Source organism: Sphaeroforma arctica, assembly GCF_001186125.1.
Source record: "Sphaeroforma arctica JP610 unplaced genomic scaffold supercont1.754, whole genome shotgun sequence".
In the NCBI taxonomy this organism is placed as follows: Eukaryota; class Ichthyosporea; order Ichthyophonida; genus Sphaeroforma; species Sphaeroforma arctica.
This window is the reverse complement of record NW_014039804.1, coordinates 25,363-45,099: the sequence shown is the minus strand read 5'-3', so window position 1 is coordinate 45,099 and position 19,737 is coordinate 25,363. Positions and strand designations below refer to the sequence as shown.

At 43.4% G+C, this 19,737-nt stretch overlaps 2 protein-coding genes and 1 non-coding gene across 3 annotated transcripts; 1 reads left to right on the top strand and 2 right to left on the bottom strand.

The window, feature by feature from the left end:
• Nucleotides 1-610: 610 nt before the first annotated feature.
• Nucleotides 611-1,002, bottom strand: SARC_08411 (hypothetical protein; the record flags this gene model as incomplete). Its single annotated transcript, XM_014297615.1, has 1 exon — nucleotides 611-1,002. Exon 1 carries the CDS (start codon nucleotides 821-823, stop codon nucleotides 611-613), a length of 213 nt encoding a protein of 70 aa, XP_014153090.1. The 5' UTR covers nucleotides 824-1,002.
• Nucleotides 1,003-1,386: 384 nt separating this feature from the next.
• Nucleotides 1,387-1,458, bottom strand: SARC_30187. Its single transcript has one exon. It is a non-coding gene; the product is annotated as a tRNA-Glu (tRNA).
• Nucleotides 1,459-17,068: 15,610 nt separating this feature from the next.
• Nucleotides 17,069-19,427, top strand: SARC_08410 (hypothetical protein). The gene is made up of 4 exons (XM_014297614.1): nucleotides 17,069-17,320; nucleotides 18,174-18,337; nucleotides 18,537-18,838; nucleotides 19,269-19,427. Exons 1-4 carry the CDS (start codon nucleotides 17,218-17,220, stop codon nucleotides 19,351-19,353), a joined length of 654 nt encoding a protein of 217 aa, XP_014153089.1. The 5' UTR covers nucleotides 17,069-17,217; the 3' UTR covers nucleotides 19,354-19,427.
• Nucleotides 19,428-19,737: the final 310 nt, after the last annotated feature.

The window sequence follows — 19,737 nt, the reverse complement described above, 5'->3', positions numbered from 1 at the left end:
CCAGCCCGTCGGGCTTCTTCCAGGTCCTTTTAATGTTTGCCTGCCATTTGTTACTGGCAATGGTTTCTCGACGGAGCATTTTAAATCCGTTGCCGCAGTCGAGAACGGATATCTAGGTCTTACCGTCAACGAATTCATACATATCGACTTCGGTAGGAAAAGGGTATGGTTTGCATTTACTAAAATCAGTGCAAATGACCAGCTTGCGCGAGATATCGTCGGTGGCTAACGTCAACAGCTGCATCACTTTGCTAGTTTCTTTCTTGTCTGCAAGATAGCAGTCGCGAACAGCGCTGCACGGATGGAGGCCGAAGAGAGCAAAGTTTTAGCCAATGCCACAGCCGCTGCTGCCTCTTTGGCCGCCTTTGCTTCATTTGTCTGGCGCTTTTCAGCAGCGAGACGAGAGTTTTTCCCCGCAGCGTCTCAGTTGTGGCTGATTCTGTCACAGTACCAGGTGTCAATCCCAAGAAAAGGTCCCCGAGTGCCCCAGAAAGAAAGGATTTGAAGTCGACGACTTCTGATGACTGGTCGGTCGCCTCCACTTCAACCCACTTGATGAACGCGAACACCAGCGCCTGGCGAGCTAGCAACGATATAAACTTCACTGGCTTCAGGTGGGAGAGTCACTGAAGAACATGTGCGCCATGGCTGTGTGAATCATCTCAGCTTGCGCATGACCAACGCCAGTCCATCCGCGGGTAGTCTTGCGTTGATCCAAGCCGATCAAGACTGGCATCAACAACTGCATGTCGATATCTTCGCCTGTGGCTTCGTAGATGTCGACGCCTTCGCCCGTGACCAGGGCTTGCGTTACCGCTGGCATCTTGAGCTGCAGCGCTGGGCACAGGCACAACGGTATATGCAAATTAAGAAAATTAGCTGTTAAACAAAATAAAGGGTTTAAGATTGACCCAGAAGCAACCAAATATTATTGCCAATGCAAGTCGCATAATGTGAAGTAAAAGTTCCTCTAGAATTGACAGTCAATTTGGTGGCTACTCCTATGGGTAACCAAAATGAGGAGCCACCCAAACTGTGCTGCAGTTAAATACCCGGAGCTCCGCCGGGTACTCTCTGAACTATCGTGTGTTCACTGTGGGTAACCCTAGCTCATCGAACTAGAATTACCCAACGTAGGTCCGGAATATCTCTAGTGATTACCATATAACTTATGTATTACACTTGAAACATCTGAGACAATTTTTTTTTTGAAATCTAAAATTCGACGAAATCCGGCTGCCCCATTGACTCATGACCTTTATTGGCTATACTTAACGGCGTTTAGACTCGCCCTTAAATAGTCTGAGACATATAGGGATGATATTATTTATATTGGCTGACTTTATCTTCGCCTAACTATACGATAGCAATTATCTACTAAAATAATTACCCATCGGGGAATCGAACCCCGCCCTCAAGCGTGAGAAGCTTATATCCTAGCCGATAGACGAATGGGTGATGTGTCATTGAAAAGAGATACATATTCATCCCACATATTTTTATGTATTTTTAAAGTATGACGAGTGGTTGAAAAAAAAATACCGCTTATCATAGAAGGCGTTAAGTTTATTGTTATACTACTAGAGCGTTTCTAGTTTACATACCAGGCTGTTCACAAAATGGTATTATGAAGGACGGACTATTTTATTCAAGTGTATTTGCGACTGCGGTTGTTTCTGCTAGTTTTTTTGGGGGGGAGGGTTATGACGCTTGTACTTACATACGTATTTACGGGTACAAGAACTGCCGTGCTATCACGTAAGTTATCATATTTGCATAAATAGGACGCAATATGCTATTGATCATGCCGCTCACGTTGTCTGCACGTATTTGAAGAGGAATCATAAAACATATTTGTACGGTAGAAGTATCTGTATACTCACCGGTTCAATTCATCGTTTCTGTATCAATTGTAACGCATACAACCTACACTTCGGTATTTCTGTTAGACAAACAAGGCTTTCTACAACAATCATGTGGGTCCATGAAATCAGAGTTGCTATTGTCACAGCAATATAGGTGTGGTTGCAGATTTCAATATGATTAGTTGTAGTATCTTATTTTCAGGCGATATGCGTGAGTGTGTGGGTATACTGTGCATTATATAGGAAAGTGGTTGATGTGTGTAAGGGCATAAAGCAACTTAATGTTTGTTAGATAGCGTGGGCATACTATGAAACAAATATCACCACCCTTGTATGCGAACTCTGCTCGCGCACAATATGACACGCTACACGAAACACAAACTAATTTGCGTCTTGTGTTATCAAACAGACTGCGGACTGCGTACGATTAAGTGACAACTGGTGGCCAGTTATCCAGTGCAAGCACGAATTATATGGGCATTCATCTCAACCAAGTTACAGAAATATCTGTTCGTCCACAATGATACTAAGGGGATAGATACCAGGATAGCAAATAGTGAACAGTACATTCAGAAGCAAGGGCCATAATTTGCAGAATTATGATGTATAATGGGTTTCAGTCCATTTATGGAAGTTTCATATGTCTGCAGTATTTCCATGGAAATATACCTTATATCGTGATTGGTGACCACGCGATGAATAAGGCCGCGTTTTGATCAAGTTGCTTAAATTACTCCCGAGAGTTGAGTTAGTACTTAACCGACTCCCGAGAACAGAATAAGTTTCTCAACCGACTCCCGAGTGTAGATTACGCTTGTCAACCGCAAGATTCTAAAAATAGCTGCGTTCCTAAATGAGTCACAACCTATGCGGAAAGGCATCATGTGATCAGCGTGAGATTCAGTTGCAAAGAAATCGAAATGGAATAGCATCGAAGTGTTGAAGTATTCTGCAGAAGGTTTTTCATACTGACTATATGAGTTTTTACCCTGGCCAGCCCAAGCGGCTGAACACTAGCACAAAAACTTAAGGTATAAAACCAAAGGTGAGGTCAGAAATAAATACATACATTTGCACTTTATTTAAAGTCTACTACATTGCACTCTAACAACTTATCAGGTCACTCTGATCTCGCGCTATCAATATGCCTACTGTGAACTCTAAGGATATTAAGACCACCACTTTTCTCGAATCGAAGGTCGACTGGCTTCCTTGGAAAACTCGGACAATTCTATCCGTGAATTACGAAGAAATCCCAACAATATTGACCGATCCGACCCCGTCAACCGATGGACACCCAAGGAAATCGCTGAGGCTTATCGGATTATCAACCGCACCTTATGTCCACTACTGCAGACGGAGATCCGCCAATTCGTTGATAAGCCGTGGGAAGCTTTTGCCACACTGAAATGCAAGTTTGAAACCCTGACCGAAGATGAAATCCAGACAGGAGAAGGAAAACTGAACCGCATCATGCAAGAACGGAACGAATCTTACGCCAGTCTTATCAGTCGTTTTAACACGACATTTATGGATTTCAAAAACGCCGGAGGTACGAAGTCTAACAAGAGCTTATGTGCTATTCTACGGCAGGCTGTAAACGACGATAATCAGACTGTTAAGATTACGTTGAAGACACCCGCTATGATGGCCAGGTTGTATGATAAGCTCACCACGTATCTCATCGCATTGGATCCATATAAAAGTGACCCATCAACCATTGTGCACGGTGCACATGCAGCTATATCGACAGAAAATTGTGCATTCTGCAACAATCGTGGACATTCCATCGAGCGATGCCGTAAGCTACAAGCGCTAATCAAATCATACATTGCTGGTAACCCACATAATCAGGGTCGTGACCACGACGGTCGTAAACGTTACGATCGACGGATTGCCAAATCTGGTCCTCGTCATAACATGAGAGACTACAGATTTATGTCCTAGAACAATGACCAGCATCGCCGACCTGAGGAACGATACAACAGAGACAGCAGCTACCAATAACGCTACGATAATCCCGATGATCGTGACCAACAGGGCTACCGAGTAGAAATATACGATCGACGCGACTACGACGATGGTAGATATTCATGAAATACCCAACGTTCACAAGACATTGACAGAATATACTGATCCCAGAGCAATCGACGCCAAGCTCATGAAGGCAGACATGACAAAGCAATGCCAGCACAAGTATCTGATGACCAGCTATCTGAAAACAGACAGATTGCATTCTCCACGATTAACCCTACAATCGACATCAAGGAGGTGAATGATCAGTCAGATAGAGATACCAGAGGCATAAGCATCATCTCGTCAGCAACATGCGCATTAATGACAGGTATGCGCTGGAAGTAGCTGATGGTACAATCATTCATCCGAAGTATGTGGCTCAGCTAGGAAACTTGGGGGACACACTCATTGATATGACATTCAAAATTGCACTACTAAGTATTAACCTACTCTCAGCGCGACACTACTCATTTGAATTCACCAACAACATGATGTACATATTACCACCCAGCTTTAGAACCATAACAGTACATGAAAAGCACAGAATATACTGCGTGCACATCGACGACATAGCTATGACTACAGTGGAACTATCGCTGGAGAAAGCTAACCAGATTTCATGGCACAACAGGCTTGCGCACCCCAGCTACGTCCCAAAAGATTTACCCTACATAAGGCAACCAGAGGAACGATGCAAAGCATGCACTATTGCTAAGAATAAGAACAAGAATACAAACAAGGAACGACAGCACGAACCTGCCACAGAGCCTCTCGAGTTAGCCGTCGTGGACATAAAAGGTCCGTTCGCAACGTCAATAGGATCCAACACCCACTCCTGTATCAACCATGGACGACTTTTCTAGCATAGACAAAAAGTATCCGATCCGTGATTTGAAAGCAACAACGATACTTGACGCTATGTTACACAGCTATACAATAACGATATGAAAAACTGTGATAAAAGTGATCACGATGAGTGTATTGCAATCAGTGGCTTTATGAGCGAGTTTACTCTGATTAGATCTCATGAAGGGGATAAAATCTCAGAACCAGAGATGGACAAACTACTCAAGATGAGTGAGTTTCCTAAGTTACAATTGAGTTAGTATCTTTAGCAAAAGACTTGTTCGCGAGCACAAACATACCATAGGTACAGTACTTGTCACTCGTACAAGAACTGCTCAGACAGACAGACGCAACAGAGGTATCGCGCACTGCACTCAATAATATACGTAGTTCCTGAAACAACTCTGGAAGGACTTCACTGATGTGGAAGACTACAATATATTAACCATTTGACAACCTGCGTCGCACTCCAGTAGACTATCTACTAGATAAGTGGCTCAACGACTTCTACGACACTCGTATGAATGTTGAGGTCCGAGCAGTACGATTACGTCGCACAATGTTCGAGTTCGAGAAGCGTTACAAGAGCACTAAGAGAGAGAGTCCATCAATTGGCAATTCCTCAAGGCATCACGTTACCAAGTGCTAGTCATATACGGCCTGAAAATGGAGACAGATAAACCGATCAAGGCTCAAACAAATACGGATGATAGTAGTGGACACTTGTCTGATATTTTGGAGAAGGTATTTCATGAACTCACTGAAGATATGATCAGACAGGCAACCATAATACAAGCCAACCGCAAGCGTGACAACAAGCGAGCGAGAAACGCAACCGTCCCTGACCAGAGAGTCATTCGTCCAAGAGTGGACATACCTCCAGGGGGTCCACCCAGAGGTGGGTGTACCAAGAGGTGGGGGACAACTAGGAGGACAAGGCAGAGGCCGCCCCATAGGACAGGCTACTGACACCCCAGCACCGCGAGGACCAAGACCTTGCCCACACTGCGGAGAGTTGCTAGCACTAGTATACAGCCTAAAATACTTTTCAGAATACATCAAAGGAGGCGATATAACAAGATGAACAAGCAGCAAGCACTGCATCCCATGCTCGCAAAATGAATAGCAAAACATTCCATCACCACTTCACTATCATACACGTACCAGGCAAAGATAATGAAGTTGCTGATAGATTGTCACGTTTACACGAAGACACATTCAACATCAAAACATCAAATGTGTTGAAGGAAGCCAATGAGCACATACACAATGGTCAAAAATACACTGGTCTAGAAACAAACATACCCATACTGGTTATCCACGGTTCTTTCAAGATGCAGAACGCCTGTTTGGAAAATCCACCATCGATTTATATGCAGCCGCACACAATGCACAGACAGTAAAACCCTATACCAACGACCAGAACGCATTACTACAAAAGTGGGCAGATGAAATGAATGCATGGGCGAATCCTCTTAATACCAGACGTGTTAGACAAAGTCATAGAGGAAGCCACGAGCATTACAATATGCGTTCCCTATTACCCAGACGCAACGTGGTTCTCCAAATTCTTGTCATTACTTGAACAAGACCCGATGATAGTCGAGAACACAAACAACACGTTCCTAAAGAACGGCACAACAGCTTGTGGCAAAACACCATGGGGGATTCCATTAGTAGCCAAAATAGGCACAAAGTCACCCTACTCTGATCAAAAACTAGCACACCCCGCAGTAAACATTGCACCCGTACACATCCTAGACACAGTCACGTATAAGGACAGAGCCACACTAATAGCTCAATACCACACAGTGGGTCACTACATTGTCGAAGAAACAGTGAACAAACTCACACTAGATGGCCACACATGGTCCCACCAAAAGGAACATGTCAACCAATACATTGAGGGCTGTGTACCATGTCTCAAGAACAAAGTTCACAAGAAGGAATTCCACCCTTTACAATCAATAACAGCTACATTTCCAGGCGACAGGATACAAGTGGACACCATAGGTCCCTTGATAGACTCGAATGCAACACATACGTCCTGCTATGGCTCGATGTTCGCTCGTCATATGCTATACTAAGACCTATGATGGACAAATCGGCAGCCACTGTTGCACGAACACTAGTTCCAATCATGTGTGAACATATATTTCCACAGGTCATACAGACAGATCAGGGCACAGAATACTTGAATGACATACTCTCGAGAATCATTGAGCAAGCACCGTCACAACACTTAGTGTCCAGACCGTACCAACCCAAGGTGATTGAAGCAAATGAGCGCTCACTCAGAGACCTCATTCCTTTACTACGGCAATTTGTTGAACAAAATCCAGGCAACTGGTGCTCACACCTTCCATTTGTCCAAATGGGCCACAACCTCCGTTCATCACGCAGACACAAATCACCACGCTTCAATGTGTACTATGGACGACGACAAACCCAACTCACCAATTATGACACAACAGTCAGCGCACCAGGTACAACAATACCATGACTGAAGAATCTCGAAGAGTCAATACGACCACAACTAGACGCCAATGTGGCACAATATCAAGAAGAAAAAATGCGCGCAGCATTTGATCGAAAATGCCAAGAGTAGTATGTACACTTCCAAGAAGGGGACATTGTGATGGTTCGTTACCTAGGTGAAATGAACAAAATGACAGCACCGTACGGAGGACCATACAAGATAGTAGGCAAAGAGGGCAACGGGTATTTTTTTCCGCAACCTCGATGAAATTAAAGCCCCCGAATATCCTAACTCGGTCACTGATGAGCTAATTAGTTTAGTCAAGAAGGCTAGCGAGCTCGAAGAATTCATTACAAACAGTCAAGTCTAACCATCAGAAGATACTTAATTATCCTCGATACTTGACCACAGAGAATCCACAAGAGGTGGTGAACCCCAGGACTACCTACTGCAATGGACAGATGGAGCGCGCACCTGGACATATGAATCAGACATCGCAGATCCAGATATTCTTACGATATACAGATAAGCGTAAACAACGCCAGCGAAGGCAATCCAGGCCGAAGAAGTCAACAGCAACATGCACTGATGAACGATCAGCGCGCAACAGGCAGCGCACGAGGCGGGGGACTCAGCCAAGTTTCACTGACACCGAAGGACACTCCCACTTTTTTCACCTTGAAGTATGATCTGCCCACACACCAGTGGAATAAGGACCACAGACTCGTTGAAAGCCACCGTTGAGATATGTTTTCCTAAGCCATGTTGACATCGACCGAGAGCACAGATCAAGACTGATTCCGATGAGCGTGGTAGAGTTCTCCTGTTATTTAGTATAAATTAATTTAATAAGGACTAGATTATCTAAGAGGATGATGTTTTTGTACAGGGAAAAATTAGTCACTTTCTACTACGCAGGCTGAGAAGCATAAAGAAGGGAAGCTGTAGCATCCAGGAACCAGATTATCAGAAAAGCCAATCCTAAACCCAAAACCCAGAATTATCAAATACTGAGTTTTGGATCTAGGATTCAATATTTCTGATATCAGAGTGATCAGAAAAATAGCGGGAATACCGGTATATGATACCGGGACTCCCGCGTGAGAGAGAAACACTTAAGTAAATATTGAGTCTGGTTTAGAAAATACTAAACACAAATAAAGACTCAATGCGAGTCCTTCAGCCTAGGACTTTACCTAGCTGAGAGATTCGCACTTGAGAAGATGTCTATTGTTTCCTTTGATCCTATCTTTCGGTTACTCTCAAAATCTACACAACAATTGTACAACCGCTATCGCACCACCAGACACTACGAACAGCAGTACATTCCTCTAAATCGAGAATAGCGATTTTCAAACAGACGCAAGGACAACATCGACAACGGAAGATATGCTTATCCAACGAGCCCAGCCAACTGTGACACAAAAAAGACGAGCAACTCAGAACAACTACAAATAACTTCATCGTCAACGCAACAACCTGCTGAGAGCGAAGTACACACCGGTGAGTCGGAGGCTCCCGCAGCGACTACCAACACACAACACGATCTCAAAGCAACCATAGCTAGAAGGACGGCAGAAGGTCGCCAAGTCTCTCGAGAACTGCAGGACCTTGCGATAGATTATAGTAATGTCAACTGGTACCACGACAGCCGCCGTAAAAGTGATCTCCCACCCAGCACTAGGCACACTTTTGATTCAGCAACTTCAGCAATGGAACCAAAAACATACAAAGGTAGATATGAGATGTCAAACGCAGCCGATTGGGAGGAATCAGCACGTTCAGAGATGAAGAGCTTGGTGATACAGCGGAAGGCATTCACTCTGGTTGACAACAAACCGCGGGAAAAATCACTATTCCCCCCTCGATGGGTATTCAAGGCAAAAACGAATGAATCAGGACAAGTCACACGACTTAAATCACATCTGAACGTAGCAGCAATCAACGCAAAACAGGGAATCGACTACGATGAAAGCTATGCTCCAGTAGTAGCCAAGGAAACACTCAGGATGTCGCTAGCTCTTATAGCACACTAAGACATGGTCATTCGACAATACGACAATGCATCCTCGGCCTACCTCACTCAAGAACTGGATACCTCTAGCTACATACAAGTACCGCAAGGATACGACCTCGTTGAATATTTACTTAATCCGTCCCAGAGACAATTATACGAAAGGCATAAAGAAGGAGACACAAAGGTCGTTTGTCGACTTGACCGTTGTGTATACGGCCTACCACCTAGTCAGCACTGGTTTAAAGCTATCCTTCGTTTTACTATACTCCACCATTGTAGACTGTTAGAGTGCAATGTAATAGACTTTAAATAATGTGCAAATGAATCTTAAGTGTGGTGCGTTCGAGAAAAAATAAATAATGATCTCACCCTCATTTATATACCGATGGTGTTTGTATTACTGTTCAACCACTTGGGTTGGCCAGGTTAAAAACTCATATGGTCAGCATGAGAAACCTTATGCAGAACACTTTAGTACTCTGACATATTGTCTAGATATAAAGATATCTCATTCTCTGTTACGTACACTCAGTCTCGGACCTCGGCTTTTGGCTAGCCGGTGGCCCGTGTTCTTTCAATATAATAATCTGAGAAGAAGTCTCAAATTATGTTACATTCTCTCAGGCTGACAGACCTATATATATATATATATATATTAATTCGAGAACAAGTCCCAAATTACTCTCGGGCTGACGACGTAAAACGTTTATCACGTATTTAAATCTCCTGTAGTCTCTCATAATGCGTACAAGTAGGTGCGTGCTTTCCGTTACAAAACCAATAGGGGTCAATTGGTACATAACATACCCACATTCCTCGTCCGCACATTTCTTGATTTGCTTGTACGTCGGGTGCTTCGGCTCGGCACGCGCCTTCTTGATAGGGTGTGTATTCTGAGTAGTATCTCGAGGGCGTGTCTGTGTGTCTCTCTCGTTTGAGGTCTGCCTAGATACATATTTGCCAATCTGCTCTCGCGGTTTTTTAGTATCCGCCTTCTCCCGAGAGGCTACTCGTCCGGCTCATCGGGCAAGTCTGGGGTCATTCGAAGACTAATCGGTTCCAGTAGTTCATCCATAACATTACGATTAATCTTTGGGAAGTTAAACCTAATCCCAGCTGTTCTCCCACATTATCCATCGCCAGTCTTATATCAATGTTATCTGGTAAGTTCATAAGTTCAAACTGACAACCCTCAGTAGTAGCTGTCCCGTATTGGACCTTTATTGCGTGCGTCTTACCCAAGCGTGGAGTCCGAAAAGCGTTGCCCGCCAAATAAATGTAGCTGTTCTTAGGCTATCTGCGGATGCCTGAGTAATGACTGACCGGTTTGCCCCCGTGTCAATAAGGGTGTGCATGTCATGACCGTTCATTTGTAAAGTAACATATACACGGTTGTCGACAGGAATAATTTAATTTTTCACTGCAAATATTCTTGTTACCGTACGACCAATTGACATGCACATGTTCGTTTCAACTTCTTAACCTTCTGATACTTGCTCGTCTTCCATCAACTCATCGTCACTCTGCACATACTACTCGTCGGCTAAGTCATGAATATGCATCACTTTGGGACAATTGATCACCGTCCACTAAGTTAACGTGAGGACAATTGTACCCTGTCCCCTGTGTCGCACGCGTCGACGTGCCCGTTGCCGATGGACATTGTGAAATAGCCCCACCATGTTGGTACACGGCTACCCGTGTTGGTATAGGCTGGTAGTCGTTGTAATTTAGAACAGTGGCTTGCATGTCCTGGTCCCGGAGGGAGGTTCTGCTCACATGACCGACAACGAACACATGGGTTAACGCTAACGGTGCATGCGGGTTAGCGCGTCTATTCGCATCAGCACGTAAGTATGAACGTGATCGTGAGTACCCCGGAATCTGTTGTATGCGCGAAATTTTTTTCCGACGATGTTTTTCTGCTTTGTCAATATTCACACGAAATACATCATGCATCTGTTCAGATGAGCAGTCTAGCCAATGTGGATGCATACGAAGAGTATCCCGGTAGTACTCTCCACCCGCAGCTTTACGTATAAAGTTAAGCACGCCATGGCTGAGGTATACCGGTAGAGGGTTCTGTAATCAACCGGGCCTCCACATTAGACTCTATGATATAAACGTACTCTTAAGCAGTACGCAAATTCCTAAACGTACTCTTAATAGTACGAGGAACTCAAGTTTCCTAAATGTGCTTTTTATAGCAACTCTTTAAGTTTCCTAAAATGGTTTTTAATGGTTTTATTAATTAATACCTTTTCCATTTTAACAGATCAGATATTTGGATGAGGCCATTAAAAGGCCTCAGTAAAATACCAAACATAAAGAGTTGGTCTAGTTCTATTAATAGAACTTTATTTACTTTCCAATTTTATTTATATCTGAATACTTCGGTGGCGAGATGGCTCAACCGAATATAGGTTTCCAGGGACTATTAATGTTACCTAGTTGATCCTCCGATAAGCCAACCAGATGTGCCAGAAGGCTAAGTCGGTAATTCTTGATAGTGGAAAGTTATTGGTAAAGACAATAACTAAAGACGTCAAGAGTGTTTTTTTTCTAAAGATAGGATTTTATGAGTCTCTCGGATTCGCCCCAGAATAGAGCGACAACGAAACACTAAATAAAATCCCTTCGGCGGAAACAGTACTGAGAGGATTATATATAGGCAATGTCTCAGCCTCACAATCCCTCAGAGTATTGCTGTTTTCACGAGGCAAACCTAACTTTATTAAACGTCTCATTTCGGTTATCTATATCGATATTTCCTCGATACTTAGAATTTACCTACGCGTTTATTTATTCTAAGGCATAAGGGAAATTTTTTTCTTCTTCTTCAAAAATGGCAAGTATGTATGATACAATGTATGAACATATGGTATGGCTCTCATAGGGATAATCTCTCATAGTCGCTGTAGTGGTTCAGGAAAGATTGATGGGAAGAAGTGGTCAGTAAATTCCCGTTTGAAGCTTGGGCCAAGTGAGTCGACAATGGAAGATATGTGCTGAGTCAATTCGGGCCGGTGTTGACAAAACACTGTTACTATCGAATGTTCCATATATTCGCTTGCTGACCTACTAAGTAGAGTACCCACCTCTGTGGTACGGATCGGGTCTGCGCCGTGTAGTGCCTATCGCCTTTATTAGACCGAATCTTACAGTTCCACATTGACGCATTTTCATAAATTCTACTTTGCGTGTATTCAAATTCACCAATCTGAGTTTCAAAAGATACCGTCGATTGCAGAGTCATACACGCAAACACCTGTCTGTAGGGATAATATTATTTATTTCAAAAATGGCAAGTATGTATGATACAATGTATGAACATATGGTATGGCTCTCATAGTCGCTGTAGTGGTTCAGGAAAGATTGATGGGAAGAAGTGGTCGTGTGTGTTCGAGCGTATATGATTAAGAAATGTAGTGTTATGCCAGGTTTCAACCACACACATAACATCAACCTGACTTAAAATCGATATAACGTTCAAACACTTATCTAGAAGAGCGTCATCCTCATTGGGCCTAACATTGTTCATCATCGGTCAATACTACTGGGCTCTCCTCTTAGGGTTTAGGTTTGTCAACCGTCACTGAGCACATATTTAGTCTCATTAGATGCACGTATTAAACCCTGTAGCACAAGTGCATCTTCTATGCGTCGCTCTGCTTCTGCGTGCATCATTTGTTGAGTCAGTTGAAAAACTTAAAACTTCATCTCTGCTGCCGTAGATGTAGTGATGCTAGGCTCTGTAAGTTCTGATAGCTTACATTGTTTCATCGCCTGTGGGTCTTCTAAGTAGCAATCGTGATGAAAGTGTATCAATAGGTACATTTGTCTTATTCTGGTGATTCCCCTTCATCTCTTCTGGTAAGTTCTTCTGGTAAGTTCTTCTGGTAAGCGCGGACATCGGTGACGTTGCAGCTAGTCACAAAATAAATTTGCTGCTAGCCTTGATTGAGTTGTTGCTGTGGAGACTTCTCCACTCTGCGAAACGCATCAAGGGGACGTTTTGCCAACGACGATAGATTCTGGGGGTAGTGTCCATCGCTTAAAGTGCAAATCCGCGATAATAATTATACCAGGAGATTTCACCACAGTTTTCTAGTCCCGAGTATGACTCAAATCGTCAAAGTCGGTCGGTATCTCCGCAGTTATTGAAATTTTTGGTGCTCAATTTTGAGCATATTCCAACATCCGTTCTCTACGAGTAATTTGCACATTATCGTAGGGTGCAACTTAAAGTATCGGTTTCGTGCGGCCAATTTTTTTTTAACGTTTCACTGGACGATTCGCGTTGTCTCGTCTATCCCGCTATTAGGTAACTGGCCAGTTGCTGTCGTTCATTACTGCATTGGGCATTGGCGAGCTCTTTGAAATCGCGATATCGTCGCCACCTGTTGCTCAAGATAATCAACTCAAACAGTGGACACATCAATATTCGCCATTGAGGAAAGTTTACGAAGTTGACGGAGTTGCGTTCAACAAATGTCCGTGGACTTCTGCATATGCGTCAGCGTCCTCAAGTGTCAATCGCAATCAGAAGTTCATTCCGGATGCTGTACGACCTCATCCAACGTAGAAAGCGAGTTGGTTGGGCTTCCAAAGCCAAACGTTCTACCTTTTCTTCATCCTCAGATGTCAGATCGAGAGAAAATACTGTCTTCACCTTAGCAAAATCAAAGGTAATTGACGATGAACTGCGAGTAGCCGTTTTGATAGCCAAATCATAAACTTGTTTGACTACCTAGGTACCAGTGTAATACTAGGTCCCTTCATTGCTGTAAACAATTTACTATTCTTTACTAGATTGATTCTTAATTAGATTAGTCTGTAATGTAATAAATACAGTAGTTCGGTCACTTATAAATGTGGTCAAAACTGAACAACGCCTAGTAAAGTGTGTTAAATTTGAAGTAAAAGAACTCAGTCAGAAGTGCTTAATCACGTTCCTGTCTGAAACAATTTTCTCTACCAACCAGGGTAATTGTGAAAATACCCGCATAACTATGGTTCTCGTCTCCTAGTTACTAAATTATGATGACAGACATTCAATGAGTCATCATTCTCTTACTAAATCCTCTGTATTCCACTATCTGGTTTGAAGCCTTAATTCGGTCCTGAAATAATCTCTTTTAAGTCCGGTCCTCTTGGTCCGGCCATAAAATCCCACTTGTAGGTCGGACCCTCTGGTCCAGTCCAAATTGTCCATCCAAGGTGCTTTGTCCATAGCTTGTTTTGCCACATCCGGAGGATGGTAGTTTCATATTCCATCTGTTGTCTGGATACCAGTAAGTACAGACACGCTCTTTCAGTATACACAACCCATGGAACCTGAAAACATTATATGCGCGGAGGGTATTAAGGGATGGTCCCATAAGTAACATTTGCGCACCCTGTCGTATATGTCGCTGCTTCTTTTCCATCTGTGCTTTCAAAACGTCTCGCTTAATTTTAAGGTATTGTTGCAGTGAATATCCGGGTGAATTTTAGGTTGTGTATCTGCATTATGTGCGCATACGTTGAGTTATCCAAGCAGCAACTTGCTGAAGGTCTTGTGATATGGAAATAGTATTGTCATGGGTAGTTGTGGTGTATGCTACATTAATGATTCCGCTGGTTGTGATGCGCTTGAATCGACGGTTCAGATATGAATGCTTGCTTATTGTCGCTTGTTACAAAGGTACTCAATATGGATGCAGAGGTCGTGCTGTTCGCCGCGGTTGTGTAACTCTTCCGTAATTAATTGCTGCTATTTGTTTTTGGTACGAATCTCGTAGCAACTTTTGAAGTTATAGAGTCTGCTTTCAAAACTGATACACGAGTACCAAACATACGTGCCGCGCGCAGCTGTGATTCATCTTTGAGTTCATTCCGAGATTTGATAGTTTTACTAGAGGCCTTCCTTCCACTGTTATGACATGATACGTCGTGAGCAGTCATGATGATATTAATTGTGATATTCCGAGATGAACCCTGAATAAAGGTATATATCTGTTACATATATGTTATTTCCTACACTATTTATCTGATAATGTGTGTGGTACAATATACCGGGGATTGAGCGCCGATGAAGGGTCCTTTGGGTTTTCCAAGTTTGGCTCGGCACACTTACCCTCCTCCGCCAACGCTGTGACGACATCAGGAAGAACTCAACAAAACGTTGGTCCAACAAGGAGATCGCGGCAATGGCCCGGCGCCAATACTACTACCAACTGGTTATGGGTAAACCGCCAACCTCAAACCGAGACGCAGCCAGACACGACAGCTTCAATCGCTGCTTCGAGTCTACACCAATCCGGCTCTGTGTTATGATTGTAACGAATACGTACATGTTCACATTGCTCGACTACCGCACCGACTGCTGTCTCTGCCCTGTCTGCCCCGGTAGCCACAAGTTCACTACCAGCCACTTTACCTGCATCCAACAACTGATTCGACGCATCCTGGTAGACCTGAAACTGCCACCCATTGGCCCAGACCTCCTTCAGCAATTACAGGAGTGCCACGACTTCCACGGTATCTGAACCCTCCACGAACACCTTGGATCTTTTCTCCAGCATGTTGAAGAACCACCGTACCCTCACCCGTCTTTGACACATCAACAGATGTTTTCCATACCCCGGCTAATCACGCTGTTGAAGTACTGCTTCCAAATATCGATTCAAACTAAATAATCGCGCTTGTTGGTTCCGACTATGATACTTCCAAACCAGGCCAGCCGACACATACATAATTCATCCGTGGTCTGGTGCGGCATTGGCTTACCACCATCATCGCTTCTCGACCGGATTATGACGGATAACCTGGTCCTTTCGTACTCTGCACTAACCCATTCCGCGGCACTACACGGCGCAGACCCGATCCGTACCACAGAGGGGGGTACTCTATTTAGTAGGTCAGCAAGCGAATATATGGAACATTCGATAGTAACAGTGTTTTGTCAACACCGGCCCGAATTGACTCAGCACATATCTTCTATTGTCGACTCACTTGGCCCAAGCTTCAAACGGGAATTTACTGACCACTTATTCCCATCAATCTTTCCTGAACCATTACAGCGACTATGAGAGCCATACCATATGTTCATACATTGTATCATACATACTTGCCATTTTTGAAGTAAATAGTATTATCCCTATGCGAGCCAAATAGAATTAGGGTTTATAGGGTTTAGGGTTCCTAGAGTTGTTCTTTTTGCATGTTCTTTAGCCTCCAAAATAATGACTGCTGTATATGTTCTTTTTTCAACAGGCTATGACGCTATGTATAGGGATAATAATATTTATTTCAAAAATGGCAAGTATGTATGATACAATGTATGAACTTATGGTATGGCTCTCATAGTCGCTGTAGTGGTTCAGGAAAGTCGCTGTAGTGGTTCAGGAAAGTCGCTGTAGTGGTTCAGGAAAGTCGCTGTAGTGGTTCAGGAAAGTCGCTGTAGTGGTTCAGGAAAGTCGCTGTAGTGGTACAGGAAAGTCGCTGTAGTGGTTCAGGAAGTCGCTGTAGTGGTTCAGGAAAGTCGCTGTAGTGGTTCAGGAAAGTCGCTGTAGTGGTTCAGGAAAGTCGCTGTAGTGGTTCAGGAAGAGGATATGCCGCTATGGGTTATGAATATTAGGTCCAAACCGTGTGACGAAAAAAAGTGGTCCCAACAGTCCCAGGCCCCAGGGCCTCAGGCGCCCAGGCCAGGCCAGCGGCCCTTTGTGAAAATTGTAAAGTGCTTTCGCTTCGAACGATCTGGTTGGTTAACAAGATGGTACTTTCTACATACCAACAAAAATGGAAACCATATAAAAAATTGAGAAATATTAAAAACATATGATAATCAGATAATGTATACAAATGAAAACCATATGTATTAGTGATTGAATGTATCTTGACAATTGTTCGCTATATAGGTTCTTTGTTCTGAGTCATAGTTACCATTATTACAGTAGTCCAACTCACATAAATAAGTAATTGCAACATAATATCTCCAATAAAGGATTAAAATGGCGTTTAAGAAAGCAGCTAAAGGGTTTGGAGTGGGACTTGTCGTTGCCGCAGCGTCTTTGGCAGTATACTACAATATGGATCAGGAGGACAGGGCTAGAGGTATATGTCGATACACTGTCATCTATTTAACGCTCTTTATAGTATTCTTCACTGCTACTACTTCTGTCTAATTCTGGCCAATTCGCGTATCTTCCCTATCGCGTGCGAGCTTTCTGATGTACATGTAATCTGAATATTGTTTGTAAGTGTGCTTGCTTTCTTGGAGGTAGCGGCAATAGCAAACAATGCATGTATTATCCTGGTACGTGTGTATGCTTCTGGACTTCCAATCTAATATGAGTTATAATATAATATATTGTTTTAGTACAATTGTGGCGCTTTATATGATAAATTGTACCTTTATCGAGAAGAATATTTACCTGGCACAATCGAATCCAACAAGGCACACACTCTAGAACACTTGCAATTTTCTCTCTTCCTGCTTCACAAGCCTTCTTGTTACGCATAGCTTCTTATTCTTGTCAGTACATTGAATAATTTGAATTGAACAGTGTCTCTGTGACATTCTGCTATATTGTGAGCGAGAATCGGACAGGGCACTCAATATTGCTGTAAAGTATCACGTGCCTAGCGGTCTCTAGTGGTATTGTTTGTCGTGATATAGTTCACAGGGTAGATAAAGTGAATGGGTACTACCTTTTGAAAAGATATTGTTCTGTTTTTTATACGGTGAAGTTTGCGATTAAATGCGCGGTTTGAGCATCCGTTTTACTCTGGAAAGGTCAGGATCCATCCGACGGTACCACTGATACATTGTCTTGTAACTGATAACTAATATATCATGTGGCTTTTCTCAACATAGTGATTCTTACTGCTATGTTCGTTGAACCGCTGTATAGTCAATATAGGTGTATAAAGCTAACCGTTTCATATTCCTTCCGAATTCTGTCAGTGATCAATAAGCTCGATAACTTGCAAAATACCGCTGAAGACAAAGCGGAGAGCGCCGAAGACAAATTGAAAGCGGCCGGTCACGAGGCGAAGCTAGAGGCCCAGAATGCATGGAGCAAAACAAAGCAAGAAACCGGGGAAATCAAGCATGGAGTCGAGGATAAGGTACTTTTTTTTGGAACGTTCTTCTCTCATATCCAGTTTATTTCCGAAGGCTTGCTGTTCGCACCTCGTATCGGATGGTTCCTGCGCAATCGGTAAACAGCTGCTTCTTTAGTTCAGATGACTCTAGGGTGGGAGATTTGCTCAAGCTCCAACTCGCGCATTATTGTGCACATCGATAATTTTATTATTATCCCCACAGGCCCAGGAAGCTATACAGAAGGGAAAGGAAGCACTGCATCAAGTGGATGGTATCGCACATGACCTCGCCGAGGTGGCGAAGGAGACGATTCCCAAGATTGTCCATGATGTGGATGAGAAGCTACACGAGCTGAAAGAGGACACAAAGAACCTTATCCACGACTATGCAACATCGAATATCAAGCCCCCGCCCTCAGTCACCGGGCCCGTCGATAAGGCGCCTGTGCGTGACGACATAACTGTTACTAAAAAGAATTCTACCCCCATGCCACCCCCTTCGAGTGTTCCGAATCCTATTGCAGCGTAAGTGGAGTCGGTTTTCTGTCTGGAGTGCTTCTCTACCACTTTCTAGAGGCAGTTAGGTTTGTCATAGTCATGTGTCTTGTAGCTGCTCATCACGCGTGTAGATCGTGCCTTGTGTGTGATGCCTTCAGTGTACCTTAGTCCGATTTCTTATTACATGTTCCGGGCTACCACCCTCGGGACCCATCCTGTAACCTTGAATATGTTGGGATGTTTTATCCGCTTGGACCGGACCTGCTGCTTCTTGTTGCCCTTGAATCACCAGGTCGATCTCTCAATTTCTTAGGCCTGTCAGCCGCATATTAAGTGCCTGCACCTGCACGCACAGACGCCATACTATATGGTTCTCAGTATTGATGTCTTGAACAATGAACTTAACATTCAATCAACTTCTCCCTCCTCCTCGTTTTCCTTCCTATACTATATACAGCGATGTTGGGGACTCTTTCACACCAGTGGCTGCACTGGTGGCCATGAACGTCAGTATCGCTGCCTTTCTAGGGCTTGCTAAATAGATGCTCGTTTCTTTTGGTAGTAATAAATTATGTACGCGACAACAATGTAAATATGTATGTCGATCGAAACAGGAATTGCAAACTATTTTATTTAAACGTTCCCATGCCATGTTGTGTGAATTGTAAAGCACTCTCAGTATGTTTGTAAAAAGTTATATATATATTTTGTCGTCAACATAATCTGTGAAATGGCGGAAGGGTGTTAGTTACGTTGAATACTTACGCTTCTGACGCTTCTTGGTTGACATCGGCCCCGATCTGTTCAGCAATATGTTTTCCAGGTACTTGGGTTACAAAAGACTATCCATGATTCTTAGAAGAATTATGAAAAAATTGTTATTTCCCATTTTATCATTTTGAAGTCAACCTGTAGTGAAGAGCACT

Bases quoted from the DNA above. Each gene is read 5' to 3' on its own strand.
- SARC_08410 (XM_014297614.1), top strand. From the start codon at position 17,218: ATGGCGTTTAAGAAAGCAGCTAAAGGGTTTGGAGTGGGACTTGTCGTT. The intron at 18,338-18,536 runs GTACTTTTTTTT...TTATCCCCACAG, and splicing joins AGCATGGAGTCGAGGATAAG to GCCCAGGAAGCTATACAGAA. The intron at 18,839-19,268 runs GTAAGTGGAGTC...TACTATATACAG, and splicing joins GTTCCGAATCCTATTGCAGC to CGATGTTGGGGACTCTTTCA.